The following is a 16,964-nucleotide window of genomic DNA, read 5'->3' as shown; positions in this document are numbered from 1 at the left end:
TTGATGGCCCTACTGTATTTTGACATCCAGTAATTTATTCAAGAGGTGACTGGGTTTAAAAGTAATGACCAAGCACATTTCTCTCTTCTCCCTAGTAAGCAACCTAAGAGAGAGTCAAAAGACATTGCATATCTAAATACAGAACTGAAATAAAAATTGAAGTGACTAAGATTAAGTTTCTTCTATCTGAAAGGATAGGGGCTGGAAATAGAAAATAAATTTAATTATGGCAAAACAAAAATATATATACAGAGGGTGCCAAAAAATGTATATACCGTTTAAGAAAGGAAAACTTTATTAAAATTGTAATATTCAATATATAGTAATAACAAAAGATGAATACAAGCCATGTTTGACTTCTGCAATTACAAGAGGTGCTCAAAGTGGTTACCATCAGAGTCCAGACACTTCTGATTACGGCGAACTACTACTTGAGCAACATTGACCAAAGTTTCCACTTGTATACATTTTTTTGGTACCCCTGGTATATTTGCATACCTGAGTCTGTGGTCTGAGAATTATGCCTGCTATATATAGGGCAGGAATTACATTTTAAGATGATTCTCTCTCTCTCTCTCTCTCTCTCATATATAATATTAAAGAAAAAGATATTGTAGGTCTAAAACAGGGATGGGATAATGCAGTGATTCTCAAACTAAGATAAAGATTGGAATCAACTAGAGAACTTCAAAAACTATGGACACCTAGGTTTTATCCCCAAAATTTCTGATGTAATTTGTTGGTGTGTGGCCTTGGCATCAGGGTTTTTAAAAGAGCCCAGGTAGTTCTAATGTGCAGCCAAAGTTGAAAACACTGGCATACTAGGAAAGCGGTTAGAGAATAAAGAAAAGATCTTGAAAATTTTAAATGTGCTTGCCAAAATTAAACAAACAAAAAATCAGCAAAAGAATTTAAATAGAAGGGGTAGTGAATGCCCTAGAAAGAACAAAAAGACAGAGACCAAAGTATGAGGAAAAAATAGAGGGTTAATATACCAAACAATTGGAGTTCTGAACAGAGAGAACAGAGGAAACAGAGAAGGGAATTTTTCAAAGAAATGAGAATTTTTTTCCAGAACTGAAAGCCATGAATCAGCAAAGGACTCATTGAAAATCAAATATTATAAATGGTAATAGACTCATAGCTAGGTACATCATTATGAAATTTTAGAACAGAAAAAGAAAAAGAGGGAGCGAGACAAGAGACCATATCAAAAGACTGCAAACATTAACACAAAATACTAGGACATGCATAAAGGAATATGAAAAATATTGACATCAGAGCAATACTGAAATTTAAAAAGAAAATCAACAAAGCTTTTAAATTCTAAGAGAAATTTATTTTAAACCCATACTCAGGAAAACTATCAATTAAAGGGTGGGGATAGACTAAAGTAGGATGTAAACATACAAGGACTCAGATATGTCACCTCACATTCATCCTTTCCTAAGAAGTTACTTCAGGATGTATTCCATGGAAAGAGAGGAACATATCAAGGAGAAAGACATGGGACACTGAAAATATGGGGTTCTACGTGGGAAAGCATTAAAAAGCAGTTCTATCATTAACACTCATGCTGGGACCATCTGGAAGGTACTAGAAAATTGATGAGTTGACTGTTTATTATAATGAAATCACTTTTTAAAATGAGGATAAGTAAATGAAGACATTAAGGAAGAAAAGAAAGACAGACTCTAAGAAAATAAAGCTGTCTAAGCAAGGAAATTTAATTATAACGTTGGCACTGTAAATTCTTTAATCTACAAAATCTTTTTATGTAACTAATTTATCTGTTATTGTTTTCTGCTTTTGATATTATGCTTAGTTAGCAAGGCTACCCTTCAATATTAAATATATATACATATATCTATTTTTTTCTCTAATACATTTTTTTTTTTTTCTCTTCAAATCTGTAAACCACATGAAATTTATCCTGGAGGATTTGTGAGGCATCTGTTGGGACACATCTCTGTGCTGGCACCCAAGACCTCATATGCATCTCCATAGACCACCTGGGCAGGACTTGAACACAGCTGCTCTGAATTGTGACAGAACACCTTGGGACCCTCCTGGAATGTGGGAACATGGGAGGCTCATGAGGAACTGCTGCAAGATTATTTCTCAGGCTGTCAGAGATAGTCCCATGGCCTCTGGGATGAGGTTTGAGGTTTTCTGACACACCTCCTTTAGGAGGTGGCTGGAAGCTGTGACACTTAGCTTCAGCATGACATTGGTTTCTCCACACCAGGGTGTCCTGTCAATAGTGTTGCTATCACCTGGTCCCTTTTGTTTCCCGGTTGCCCTGCACAAGGGCCACAGGGAGCTAAGCAGCCTTGGTGACTTCTTTTGCTGACTATGTAAGTGCCGAACTATCTGAATCTGAAAAGGGCTTGTTTCTTTACTGGCCCACATCTATCATTCTTACCCTGGCCTTTTGCTTGACAGTAGCAATTTATTTTCTACAAAATGCTTAGAAAATTTTCCTGATACCATTTACTGGAAAATTCATTCTTTTCCTATTGATTTTGTTTTTTCTTGTTCCTTTTCCTTTAAAAATTTTTGTTACATACAAAATTATTGTATGTATTTTGCATTTGTTTCTGGACATTTTAGTATGTTCCATTTTTTCCATCTCTCTATGTGGGTGCCAGGACCACACTAATTTTTATATATTTATAATCCATTTTAAAATTGGTGGAGAAAATCCTTTTCATTTTTCTTCTTTGTCAGACTTTTTTCTTGATGTTTTTACACATTTATTTTAACAGACATTTTTAAAATAGTTTGGTCAAAACATTAATTTTTAAAAATTCCAACCTCCTGGAATGTCATAATAATTTCTTTTGGGTGGAGCACAGATCTTTTTTTTCATTAGTTTCAGGTGTATAAAACAATGTAATAGTTAGACATTTATACCCCCTCATAAAGAGATAACCCCCCTTCCTCAATCTACTACCCCTCTGACATTGCATACAGCCATTGCATTTCTACTGTCTCTATTCCTTATGCTGTACTCCACTTCTTGTGAATATATATATATATACAAAATTATAGCTGACATTCATTATTATTCAGCTTCAGGTGTACAGTGCAGTGATCAGGCATCTACACCATTCCTGAAGTGGTCTCCCTAATAAGACAAGTGCCCATCGAATAATTGATATCTTTATACTATTGGTACTTCCCTCCCAGAAATAGGTATTTCTCCACGTTTACTAAAGCTTTTTTTTTTTTAATGCCCACAGTAGAGTATTAGTGTTTTCTTCAGAGAGGTCCTGTGCATTTCTTGTTAGGTTTGTAACTATGTGTTATCCATTTTCTGTAGCTATCATGAATGGGATCGCTTTCCATTATCTTTCCTAAATGGTGATTGTTTATTGAAGGGTTTAAACAGGGAGGTGGGTAGTAGCTCTTCCAGGGGTGGTGGGGAGGGGTGGCCTGGCGGGATGCAGGGGCCTGGTTAGAAACTGCAGTGTCTGTAGGGTCTGTTGTCAAGGGGAGCAGCCTTTGATGCTCTGTGAGCTTTACCACTTCTATTATCCCAGTTTTTCTCCTCATTGGCAGCTTTTTCTTTCCTTGGGGGCTCCTTTGAAGTAAACGCTTCAAAAGGGTGACTCAACTCCCAGCATTTATTTAACCCACCCTCTGCAAATAGGCCTCTGAGGCCAAGTTAGAGGAGCTGTGCTCATTGAGAAAATCTCAGAATGACATTAAAACCCTTTCCTCTGAAAAAGTCAAAAGATTATTTAAGCCACCCACCTCTTTCCTCCTTCCTCATACTCTAGCACATTCAGAGATGGCTGAGCTCTCAGGAAACTGCTTCCAATTAGTTTGGGGCCATTAGGTGTCGTTCCTCTGCCTATTTCTCAAAAGGGAAGCATTTTGAAAATATGCTGAGATGAAAAGTCACTCCGGAGAGAAAAGCTGGCAGATGCCTCTAAGGAGTGTGAACACGACTGATTTCTTCCTCCTCTTTCCCCAATTTAAGTGCCTCTGAGAACTAGGCCAGGAGAGAACAGGATATTTTTTAAAAAGTGAAAATGAAAAACCCCTAAAGAGTTTCTGTATAAAAAGATTCCAAGAGCTATGCTTATGTGGGGACCTCCTTCCTTCCTTCCTTCCTTCTTTCCTTCGTTTCTTCCTTCTTTCCTTCTCCTTTCCCCGCCCCATCCCTTTCTATCTATGTTTAACACATTCAGGTTGCATTTTATCTAGTCGTGTGTGTGTGTGTGTGTGTGTGTGTGTGTGTGTCTCCGATTACCTACTTATCTATATTTAGCACATCTTATGAATGCTGCTGTTGTCTCACAAGCTACTTGCGTCTACACTTAGTTTCTTTACTCTCTTTATTTGCTTTCTTGTCTCTAACAGATTCTAACCTTCTCATGTTAGATATGTGTAACGTAGATGTCAGATATGTGCCATATATAACATGGCATATGCACATGACAGGTATCTTTTTTTCATTGATTTTGTTTTTGTTTTCACTCCATTGAATTCTGATGTAATATTCATCTTCCCTTGTGTTTGCTTTTTAAAAAATTTTTAAATTTATTGGGGTGACATTGGTTAGTAAAATTATATAGGAGGTGCCTTTGAAGTATTAAGATGAACCTCTGTTTCATTTGATTTCTGTTACTGGGTTTCTAATCCTAGCAACCAAGCAAAAGCATCCTTGTCGGGCCATACATACCAATTGCCCAACCTAATGTCTGAGGAGCTAGAGAAACTCTTAAAAACCGCACCTTTATGGTAAAACAAAACAGGCTTTCAAACTTTTAGCCAGCCCCTGCTCTGTGCTGGTAGAAGCAGGTAGAGAGAACATGTGTGAAATCCCTACTATGTGCCTGCCAGACCTTGTATTTATTAATTGCCACCAAACTCCCTTACAATTGTCTCATTATTATTCATAGGTGAGAAAGTCAGATGGGCTCATTAACACACTAGTCAAGCACATTAGCTAAGAGGATGGGCTTTAAAATACAGCTTCATGTTTGAATCCAGCCCTATCCCCTTCAAGATTTATGACTGCTTGTCTCTTACAAACTTGTTTCCTTCTCTATGAAACAGAGAAGAATGCCTACGTTACAGGGCACAGTGGTGTCAATTAAATGGCTGCTCTACAAGCACACTTGGTGAACATGCAGTTGCTTTAGTAAAGCCCAAAGTGACAGAGCTGGGTGTCACATTTAGGTTCTTCTGGGTTCAAAGCCCTGGCTCTTACTCAGGTTGGATCCTTGATTGATTCCTCAATCGAGTCAATGCAAGATGTCTGGCACTGAAGAAGCAAGACATTTTAGCGAAGAAGGCTGTTACGTTATCTGCTCTGCAAATCTGAGAGCTGAAACTGACATTGATGTGTATCCTGGATCTCTGACCAGTTATACAATGTTGTTTTACATTGGAAAATATTCAGGAAAGGGAGAAAGAAATCACTGAAATTAGCCTCACTCTGATTCTTCCTGAACCTGTCAAGCTCAAATAGTGAATTTGATCTTGGAGTAATGGTGCACCTAAATCAGACCCGTTATATGCCTTCCAGATGTAAAGAGTTTATATAGTGAAATGCTGCCGCTTTTCCTCAAAATTTACTAAGCCCCAAAACCAGTTTTGGAAATGTAATGCCGCTCACATCTGTAAGCACATTTTCATGTAATTCTAAGGCACTCATACATGTCCTATTACATATTAACCTTTATCCAGCCTGAATTTCATTTTCATTAACTTTGAATAACCTAGTATTTCCTATGTAACTGTTGCTATGAAGAAAATTGAAAATGAATGTAAACGCACCTTATAATTCTAAAGTTGGAGATACAAATATTTTAATATTGAAAAACTAACACTAGTCGGGGTGGCTGGTTAGCTCAGCTGGTTAGTGTGGTGCTGGTAACACCAAGGTTGTGTGATCTGTGCCCTTAAAAAAACAAACAAAAACCCCACTAGTCAAAGTATTCAAAATTCTGTGTCAATAGCTGTTAGGAAATAAAGTACAGAGCATGAACATGGAGTTGAGACCTGGGCTCCATTCCCAGCTCCTCCTGACTCAGGCTACATACAACCTGTGTCTAGGATTCCACTGTGAAATGCGGGAGTGAGTAGTGAATAAGGACTTCGAATGGGTCTCTATCTGTAGAAGGCTCAATTTTTGGTCCCAAACTTTCTATCAAAGTGATACCCTTAACGTAAGAGCCCAGGTTTAGGAAAACGCATTTCTCAGCTGTGTAGAGACTCCCACTTACCACATATATATGCTCCAAGATAAACAAACAAGCAAAATTCTATTTCCAAAGGTTTTATTTCATGTATTACTTGGTGTTAAACTTTCCTAGGCTTTGCATCTAATGTGTCAGTGTGCAAACTCTATCTCATTCAACAGAAACATGGCAGTTGAGCATCCAGAACACAGGTGAGCGCCACATGCTTCCTAGGCACGCTTCAGGAGCTCTTCTCTTGGGCCAACAGAAAAGAAAGGAGCACCTGCAGAAGTAAGGGATACCCCATGCTCCCTCAGACACACAATCGGGGCGCTTCCTGATTGATGGCACTCTTTTATAAAACATGTGGTCCAAAATGGAACCCCTGAAGCTTTCATCATACTAAAAAAAACACACAGATATCATGAGTTAACTGACCTTAAATCAATGTTAGAGAAATAAGGAGAAAAAGCTGATGCACAAAGAAATACAATACACAAAAGAAAATATACAATGTTTTATAAGCTGCATACATTTCAACAAAAAAGTTGGGGACACAGATTTATTTAGATTATTAAAAATATCTATTACATGAAGAGTCCCTTTCACATATTAAAAAAAATGTGACCAGAAACAGAGATGGAAACTGGGTTAAACCAATCCCCAAGTCCTTATCAAATAAGGTATCAATAAAGGAAAAGATATTTTGGAACTTAAAATTAGGGGAGACTATACACAATTTAGGCAGGGGGAGAAAAAAAACCAAACTAACCAAAATGATCATTTACATTTTAGTCTTTAAGCACATAAAACTGTACTACTTAATATATTTCTCCATGAACTTTTTGTGAAATTCAGATCGCAGCGTATCATTTACAAATCTTTTGTCTTTCTTCTGATCATCTACACCTTTTGCACAGTTCTTGAAAACGACATCATCATCCCACCTGAAGGAAAAGAAAAGAATACTCTTATTTATCATGCGTGAATCAGGAGACAACACTGTGTGAACTGCAAAATTAGTCACTACACAAAAAGATGCCAGCACATACCGTGTTTCTCCGAAAATAAGACCTAGCCAATCACCTCCAATACGTCCTTTGGAGCAAAAATTAATATAAGACCCGGTCTTACAGTAAAATAAGACCGGGTCTTATATTAATTTTTGCTCCAAAAGACGCATTATAGCTGATTGTCCGGCTAGGTCTTATTTTCAGGGAAACAGGGTACATCATTGGATGCAGCAATTACACACAAAATAATAAAGTAATTCTGAACAGGTTGTAAGCTTGCTTTATAATAGCAGAAGGAGCAATTCCTATTTAGAACATATAAAACATTCTTATTACTTCTCCACTATAAGAAGCTTTGAGTTAAACACAGAAATACATACATTTTAATTACATAAACACTGAATGTGTTCAGGTCGAAAACAAAGACAGGCAGCACGTGGTACTACCCCGATTAGTACAGACAGCTCTAGATGGTGAACTGAACAACTTACTGCAGTTCAGATTAGGTTGTTTTAAGGATTTTATTTATATGCTCTTTCAGCAGTTAACATTTAGTAGTCATCCACTGTAATTAGATTTTAGGATAACAAAAGTAGAAGAAATTACTAGGGTCTAACAATTAAGTCTCATATTGGCACACATCTACATTAACAAAGAAACAGCGGCTGAAGAGCTTTGGCAGAACTCTGGTTGGATTCTTCCGGTTGGATTTCATCTTGTACAAGCATAAAAAAAATACTCATGGATGGGCTATAAAATACATATTTTATAGATAATAAAGAGTATAATTTCAAAATATCATCTAGCATGTAAAAGACAAAACCGTACATGCAATATATATATTCACAAATAGATATAAAATGAAAGCCTATGTAAGAATACGTTTGTGTGTGCATGTCTGCATGTCAGAGGAAACTGCACATGGAAAATAAGCAAAGAACGTGCACATATTTGGAAAAGTGTTAGCCAAGTCATTGCTGCATGACACAGACACTTGAAAAGCTGAGCACAGCTGGGTCAAATGTGACCTGCCTCTTAACACATGTTCCAATCTCCAAACAATTCCATCTGCATCCAAACAAGGCAAAAGAACAAACTATACAGTTTGGTATTAATATAATCAATGTAGCTTTTTTCCTCTATCCACTTTCTCAACTCACTCCCGAAAGGCTTTTAATCCCTCCATCTCAACACCAAAACTGCTCTCCTACGTTGCTATATCCAACAGCCACTTCACAGTACTCATTTTACTTGTCTTGTCATCAACATTTAATCTAGATAATCACTCCCCTCCTCCTGAAAGCAAGCTGTGTGTGCTTGGCTTCCAAGACACCCACCAATCTCTTTTGGTTCTCCTCCTTCCTCACTGGCTGCTAGTGACTTCTCACTCACTTCTCAGCCTAGTTTTTTTTCATTCAAAATTCACTCGATCCATATTTACTGAATATCTAGTACATACCGGGCACTGTTCCAGGTATTGATAGCTAATCATCTACCCAACCTCTAAACATTATCCCAGGCTCAGTCCTCTGACTTCTCCTCTCTGACTATACTCATTCCCTAGGTGATCTGGTTTTGTAAATATCTATTGAAAATAAATTATTTTCTTTCATTCTCCTTCCATTATTCCAAAATCTGATACAGTAGCCGTGCAGTGGTATTTCAGAAACTTTACATAATATAGTTTGCTATAAAACTCATAACCTGTGTGTATGTATTTCCAGCCCATTATTGTATAGTACCTTCTTTTAACTTTGAAGTTGGCCTGAGGCTGGGATGGGCCAGTGAGATTAAGGAGAGGGTTTCCACTCAGAATGTTTTCCATACGAATCCTTTCTTCTTCAGCTTTTTGTTCTTGTTCCTGTTAATGACAAGGGAAGATTCATATTTACTTATATTAACTCCAGGATCAATCTTCTTCTACAGCTCATATTTTAAAAAGATTATTAGGGATAACAACCAACGTAGTGTTGTTTTTTGTTTGTTTTAAAGACATACCAGAAAAGTCTCACCTAGCAAAATAAATTTGGCACTTTTATTATAAATATTTCATGGCTTGCCATTTACACATTCATTAGTTTCTTCTGACTCTGTAATTCTTAAGACACACATTTAAATCTATTTTCTTTCTTGAAGTACTTACAAAATTAATTGCTTATTTTGAGAAAGTAAACCAATAAACATATGCTTATTTTGAGAAAGTAAACCAATAAACATATTCTAATAATTTAAGAACATATTAAACATCAAAGACACGTTTAGTAAAGCAATTACTTCAACTTTTAAAGAAGGGCTATACATAACTGTGATTAAAAATCACTTTATTTTGAATTGACTAACAAGGTAAACTTGTATCTCTAGGATTGGGACAAGTTTTTAGTAACAAAGAAGTATTTCCTAAAATAAGACAAACTACTAAAATGTGTCAGTGTGCATATATTCAGTTAACATGCATTTCTACTAATTTACCTGAGGTTTATACATTTTGTTCTTATGATTTATTATTATTGACTTTCTATTTTTATACCTCTCATACCTTTTCAGTTACAAGCTTGTTTTTCTCCACTTTTATTTTAGCATTAACCTCTTTAAATTCAAATCCTCTTTAGTTTCATTCTTAGAACTAGGAATACAAAGTATCTAAAATCCTTAACCATAGCTTCTAGATCTACCTGATTCGAAGCTATCTTATACCAAGATAAATCTCACTTTGCTGTATTTTGGGGATAACCAAAATTGATGATTTAATAGATCAAGGAAAAAGAGACTTTCTGGGAGTCCATTTAAAATAAACCTGTTAAACCAGTTGGAAAAATAACCTGATTTTCTATGCAGGTTAATGATAACTTCACTTTAATATCCAAATGTAAACAATAGATTTCATTTTTATGATGCCAAATAACTGGGAGATGAGAAGATACAATTCTCCGGGTGGGGGAGGGGAGAATTCTTTTAAGTCACTGCTCAGATCTTAAACAGAGTTAGGAACAACCATCATACATTAAGAACAGATAGCTTTCGGGGCCGGCCCGGTGGCTCAGGCGGTTAGAACTCCGTGCTCCTAACTCTGAAGGCTGCTGGTTCGATTCCCACATGGGCCAGTGGGCTCTCAACCACAAGGTTGCTGGTTCAACAACTTGAGTCCCGCAAGGGATGGTGGGCAGTGCCCCCTGCAACTAAAATTGAACACGGCACCTTGAGCTGAGCTGCCGCTGAGCTCCCGGATGGCTCAGTTGGTTGGAGAGCATCCTCTCAACCACAACGTTGCCAGTTCGATTCCTCAACTCCCGCAAGGGATGGTGGGCTGCGCCCCCTGCAACTAGAAAATGGCAACTGGACCTGGAGCTGAACTGCGCCCTCCACAACTAAGATTGAAAGGACAACAACTTGACTTGGAAAAAAGGCCTGGAAGTAAACACTGTTCCCCAATAAAGAATAAAGTCCCATTCCCCTTCCCCAATAAAAATCTCAAAAAAAAAAAAAAAAAAAAAAAAGAATAGCTTTCTAAAAACTAATTATTTTTAACAAATTATATTGATGCTGTAAGTAAAAAGACATTTCTCTGAGATGTTAGAAAACTAGAAGCTCAAGCATAAAATGTATCCAAACTTATAATTAATAATGCGTGTGAATGTAGTAAGGTCCTGGCCATTCTATGTTTGGAATATTATTTCCTTTAGAGTCACTGGTTGGTTGCTACACACAGCTCTGGAAAAAAAGGTACCAATTCTTTTCATATTCAAGTTATCAGGCACATTATGCTTCATGAATACAGGCAAAAGGTTTAACAGCCTGTGGGTCAAATCCAAACCACTCCGTTTTTGTAAATAAAATTTCACTGGAAGATAGTCACATTCATTTATTTATGCATTGTCTATGGCTGCTTGTGCTACAACAAGCAGAGTCTGCGTGGCCCGCAAAACTAAAATATTTACTATGTAGCCCTTTACAGAAAGTTTCCCAGCCCCTGACATAGGCTGACTGGTCTGAAATTGTTACTTTGGGACACCTCAAAAATCAGCCACTAGAATGCCAAATCGGGAAACAGGGACAAAAGAAATAAAATTGTCATTCAACCCCAAGAAACACCAACACATTTTTGTACAAAGATCAGATGAAACTCAAAAAATTACAAGATTTCTTGTCTAAAATGCTTATCTTCCCTAAGGGTTAACCAATGTATTTAAATTGCTCATTTCTTTATGTATTCAGAGCTGTTAGACAAGCCAAAAATTCAGAATAGAACTGCCCTCTAGTGGTGTGCAAGTGATATTAGGAATGTTCTTATACTTGGATTTCTAGACATAAAAATTACAAGCTATTATAGAAGTTATTCTACCCTATGCCAAACTTTGATGAGAATTGTATTTTAAAATATTTTTCTTCTTCCAATCTGAATTCTAGCAGTCTTCAAAGCCTATCCCAAATTTGACCTCTTTGCTGAATTCTTCCCTGACCCTTCTGACAAACATGATTCTCATAACTGCATGTGAGGATTACTAGAACAGCCTCCTAAATCAGTTCTTTCCAATCTACCCTCCATACTTCTGCCAGAGTAATCTTTCTAAAATGCATATCCAATCTTACGAATCTCCTGCTGAAACTGACTAGCTCCTCGTATGGTTCAGAACATAGTCCACTCCTTTAGCATTGGTTTAAAAACCTCTAAAGCTCTGACCTGTTCTTGCTTTTCAGTTTCATCTTTCATTTTCATTACTTTAAAGGTTTAAGGTATGTACTATGGATCCTATTAAATCCTTATAACTACCTTTGCATTAGACATTCTTTTCTTCCATTGTGTAAACTGACAAACTGTGGGGACTAAGAGAAGTTAGGTAAACTACCCTAGGTTATATGAAATCAACTGACAGACTGCCTATTGACAGACAAGTTCCTGGAAAGAAGGCTGAGGCAGGAAACAAGGAGAGATGAGGATGGCCTCATTACATCCATGGGTTCTTTGTATGCCACGACTGTATCTTAATCATCTTTGATTCTTGATAGACTAAATATCTATTGAACAAATGATCAAACAAGTGAATGAAGAGCAATTTGATGAGTATTATTAAGCATGTGTGAACTATTTGGAAAGAATTTCTAACATAACCAAGAGACTTAGGATGTCACAAAAATTATCGCATTTATAGATCTACAGCTGCTGTAATATCTAGACATGGCAAGAATGATTTCTAATATACAATTTGAATTGAAAAATATTTCCACTTTAGTTATGTAAGATGTAAATATTTAACACTTCAATTTTGATTTTACCTTCCTGGCTTGCTCTTCAGCTCTTTCTTTTTTAATTTTTTCCAGTTCTGCAAGAAGAGCTGCAGTATCGTCATCATCACTCTCCTCTTCAAAATCTTCATCTTCATCTTCCTCCTAAAAAAGAATGGTGATGGTCCAGGAGATTGAGGGAGAAAATGCACATTATTCATTTTTATCCAAAAAAAACTGCACTTATCAAATCTTCGATGCAGGACTAATTTTCCTAATGGGAAGGATGAATGCACCTAAATATGATTGAAATCAACAACCAACCAAAAAATAAAACTTCACATAAAAGCTTATGAATACATACTAAAATGTCAACCCCTGATGTGTTTTAGAGATAATAGCAAATAGTATAATAAATAAAGTACCTTTCAAATTTACATGGTCAAAAGGGAATTTACATACGAAAATATTTCTAAAACCAGAAAAGGAACACTTCACACTGATACACAGTATGTATGTATTACCCTGAGAATCAAAAATAATTTTATAATATATAGCTCGAAACAACCTTAAGGTAGGAAGGATGATCAAAAGTACAAAAAGGGTGCTAAAGTTTCAGAAAAAAACTAATTTCAAATGAAACTTATTTCAAACTAATTTCATTAAGTGTCTTAAAATTGAGTTCCCTATATTTAACTAGTGAATTATTTAATTCAATCTGTCAACTCTAGAATTAATTGCCGATATATACAGGGTGCCAAAAAAATGTATACACATTTTAAGAGAGGATAAAACTGTATTAAAATTGTAATACTCAACGATAACAAAAAATGAACACAAGTCATGTGTATACTTTTTGGCACCCCCCGTAGGTACTTAATTAGACGCTACTCATGAAAGGGCACTCAGATTTTTCTCACTGTATGTAGAAAAATGCAAATTAATTATAGACTATGGGTCCCATTAAATTTTAATGTTAATTGAAGTGCTAATCCTTAAAAATGTTCCAGTTCCATCACTTTCCTCCCTAAGCACAGAGAGAACCATTAAGTGCACTGCACATCTGGAGGGGCATTACTGGTATCTAATGTGGAAAGGCCCCTGGGTTCAACTCTAGGAGGTGCTACTCATAGACAGCCCAGTCTATGGAGTGCTCTCTGGAGGTCTACAACATGGTAGCCCAATCTTTGTGATTTAACATAGAGAATTATTTCTTAAAGAAGCATATTCTTTAATAGACCACTTCCGTATTTGGGTCTCCAGAGATCAAACTTGTTCTTGAAGTTTGATTAACCACATAATAACACTTTTTGTTTTAAAATCAATGATAAAAGTTTAGCATTGAAATCAGGGCTATATTTAAATAACAGTTAAGTAAAAATAAATACAGGGCAATGAAAGCCAAAATAAAGTAATATTTCAGAAAACACGCTATAAATAAATTACTACATGGAGACAAAAGGAGTTAACAAAACATACGTCTGTTAGCGGGTCATCTGCATCGAGGTTGGCAGCGGGAATCTGGTCTAACCGAGGCTTCTTTGACACGGAAGAGGAGGTTGTATGTTCTGGAGAAAAACAAACACCACTTAGCTTACTGAAACAAATACTGTACTTCTTAAAACATTTTACGGACGTGGGCACAAAGAGCTTAGACTATAACCATCATGATAACAGGGATCAAAACCATGGTGCCTGGCAAATAAATCCTTGTAAATATTTGTTGACAGAATTAACGAAAGTATTGATTTTTCACATGGGAACTGCAGCCTCTCTCAGGGGAATTTAGAGAATAGTTTACATATGCTGGAAATATAAAAGATATTATATTAATAACTGATGTCCCTAAACGCCTTCCTATAGTCAGTGACAAAAATGGGAAAATTTCATAGACTGAAATCACGGGGCTCCAAAAAGTGTGGCTCTTGTAATAATCAATAACTCCTTGATCTGAACTGAAACAATGGCTGCTAAATAGCCCCAATCACCCTTTACCTTCTAATATAGAATCATAAAAAGATGGACCTGAAATTGACCTCATTATCACCTCTCATCATTTAAGAAAGTTTTGCAGGTCATACCAATATTTAAAAGAAAATACATAATCTATTCCAATTACCCCATGAAAGAAAAACTACCGTCAACATAATTTTATGAGACAAATGTCGGGGTAGTGTTTGTACCTCGGGTTGGACGATCTCTATTTTTTTCTCTTGCAGCAGCTCTCTCTCTCTCTTCCAACTCTCGCCTGAAGTCACGGTTCCGAACCTCTTCAGGGGCATCCTGAGTGGTCTGTCTAGAAACAAACCAGGACAAAAACGTTAAAAAACAACTCCAGCATGTAGCAATGGAAGATAATTCACAAAAAGCAACTTTGTCCTCGAGTCCCTCAAGTATGAAAGAGGGAACTGGACAAAATTATAATCCTAATGTGAAGGTTATTAACAGGCATCCTTATGATATTTCCATATTTCAAGAAGCCCAAACTGAAATCATATATGTCCCTGTAAGGCTGCAGATTGATTAAAATGTCTTTATTTTTTTGTTAGTATGTTAACTCAGGTCCTGCTACAGTAATACTTTTGATCTCATATTGATTAGTAGTAATAGTGCATGGTTCCTCTGAGTTAATATATTAGTTATTGCTCTATCTACATACAGAAATTCCTGGTTAAACAGGAATTTCTGCTTAAGGAATATCTGCTAGTATTTTACAATCATAGAGCATAATTTTAGTGTTATACACTACTGCATTCTATTCCCATGAAAATAGATAACTTAAGCAACGTAAGCTAAACATGCTCCTATCTCATGACCATGCTATTTAACAGATTTGATTTTGCTTTGTGAACACAAAAAGAACGAAAGTCTTCATTACCTGTATTTTATCTTTGTGTGAGAAGGTAGGTCTCTACTTGAATATTGCTTTGAGAGTTGGCTCAAATCACCTTCTCCTTTTCCTCTTCCACCTCTTGCAGGTTCAAAAGTTGGCCTAGCCGCTGTTGTCATCTTTTACGCTTTGAAGAAAAATATCACATTACTTCCCATATGACAAAATCTCATTTGGAAAGTATTAATCAATATTCAATTATTGTGAAATAATTTCCACAGCTCATTCCCCAAAACTTACTTAAATAACCTCAAACAAAAGTTCTAAGGGGAAAAAAAAAATGAGGTTCAGGGGGGTACAAGGAATATGGCTTGTTAGGAAGCCCCTATCTGGTACAAAAATTCTAGTCACGAAGATCTGAATTTGTGTTCCTCTTCTCCTTCTGGTTCTGTCGCCTTGGGCAAGTCACCAAGCTTAAGTTTCTCTCATCTGTGGAATGGGGATATTTGTCATAGAATTATTATGTGATTTGACATGGCAAAACTCTTGTAAAATATAATACTGCCATGACTGAGTCTTAAATATTCTCAACTCAACCTTACTCCACCAGACTCCTTAAAGTTCGCATTTTATCTATTAGGTTGGTGCAAAAGTAACTGCGGTTTAAAAGGTTAAAAATTGCAAAAACCGCAATTACTTTTGCAACAACCTACTTAACCTCACACAAAATAGGCTAGTAACTACCAAAACAAAAAGAATATTTTAAAAATCACAAAAAAGATACCTTAATTACAATTACTGAGTGTCCTGGAGAAAAGTGTGCTAAACTTCAATGACAGTTACATGGGAAGAATTCTCCAACAGCCTTCTGTTGACCCAACTTTCTCTTACAGCAGCCAACGTAATACAAAATCAGGCCTTTTGTAGGTTATAACTTAAGGAATGCTCAAAAGACAGGAATCTCACCACCCCCCCCAAGAATTGTGATTAGATCAGAGACTCGTTCTTTACGTTACTTTTGGTTTTGAATAGTCGAAAGAATACCACACCCAGCAGATGTAGCTACTAAAATCCCGTTAAGCGTCAGAAAACCAAGTGCGTGGAGGAAGTTTGGGTAACTAACTGGTTGTATACGTCTCTAGATGTTCAAAAAAGGTACAAGGATGTATCCAGTGGAGGAGAAACAGGGTTTCCTGCCGCTGGGGGCGCCGCTGCCTCCCACACCCCCTCCGCACAATTGTCACTCTTGCCACCCGGGAGTTCGCCTTCGGGAGGTCACCAGGAACTCGCCGACTCTTCACCTTGCCCCACCCCGCGACAGATGCGAGGCCCAGACCCTGCTTAAAGCGGTCTGCAGTGTTGCCTCGGCGCTGCACTCTCCGGGTCCCCGGGGACTGGAGACGCGCTGAGCTCCACCACCCCCCAGCTCCCGGGCCTGCTCCGCCCGCGCTCGGTCCTCCGTCGGCGACTCCGACCCAAACCGCCCTTTCCCGCCCCAGTCGGATAACGAAGACAATCCGCTCTTTTCCCACCGCTCACGTTGGCTGAGATCCGATGCAGCAGCCGTCGAAGATCATTCAGACACCATTCCAACTCCTGACTCCCAGAACCCTCTGCGCCAGGGGCCAATGCCGAAGACCCGGAAGCGAACCTCACGCACTTTCGCCGCCCTTCAGAGGCGGAGCCCTCGACCAATCCTCAGAG

At 37.3% G+C, this 16,964-nt stretch overlaps 1 protein-coding gene across 2 annotated transcripts; it reads right to left on the bottom strand.

Moving 5' to 3' along the window:
- Positions 1-6,279: 6,279 nt before the first annotated feature.
- Positions 6,280-16,930, bottom strand: CWC15 (CWC15 spliceosome associated protein homolog). 2 transcript variants are annotated; one of them, XM_019737568.2, is made up of 7 exons: positions 16,800-16,930; positions 15,309-15,447; positions 14,614-14,726; positions 13,910-13,998; positions 12,482-12,595; positions 8,953-9,071; positions 6,280-7,144 (listed from the first exon to the last, which is right to left on the bottom strand). In XM_019737568.2, exons 2-7 carry the CDS (start codon positions 15,437-15,439, stop codon positions 7,015-7,017), a joined length of 696 nt encoding a protein of 231 aa, XP_019593127.2. In that variant the 5' UTR covers positions 15,440-15,447; positions 16,800-16,930; the 3' UTR covers positions 6,280-7,014. The 2 variants fall into 2 exon arrangements, with proteins under 2 accessions (XP_019593127.2, XP_019593128.2); XM_019737569.2 differs by having other exon boundaries at positions 16,793-16,902.
- Positions 16,931-16,964: the final 34 nt, after the last annotated feature.

Source organism: Rhinolophus sinicus, linkage group LG06 (genome assembly GCF_036562045.2).
Source record: "Rhinolophus sinicus isolate RSC01 linkage group LG06, ASM3656204v1, whole genome shotgun sequence".
In the NCBI taxonomy this organism is placed as follows: domain Eukaryota; kingdom Metazoa; phylum Chordata; class Mammalia; order Chiroptera; family Rhinolophidae; genus Rhinolophus; species Rhinolophus sinicus.
The sequence above is the reverse complement of the archived record's forward strand: the minus strand, read 5'-3'. Positions and strand labels throughout refer to the sequence as shown.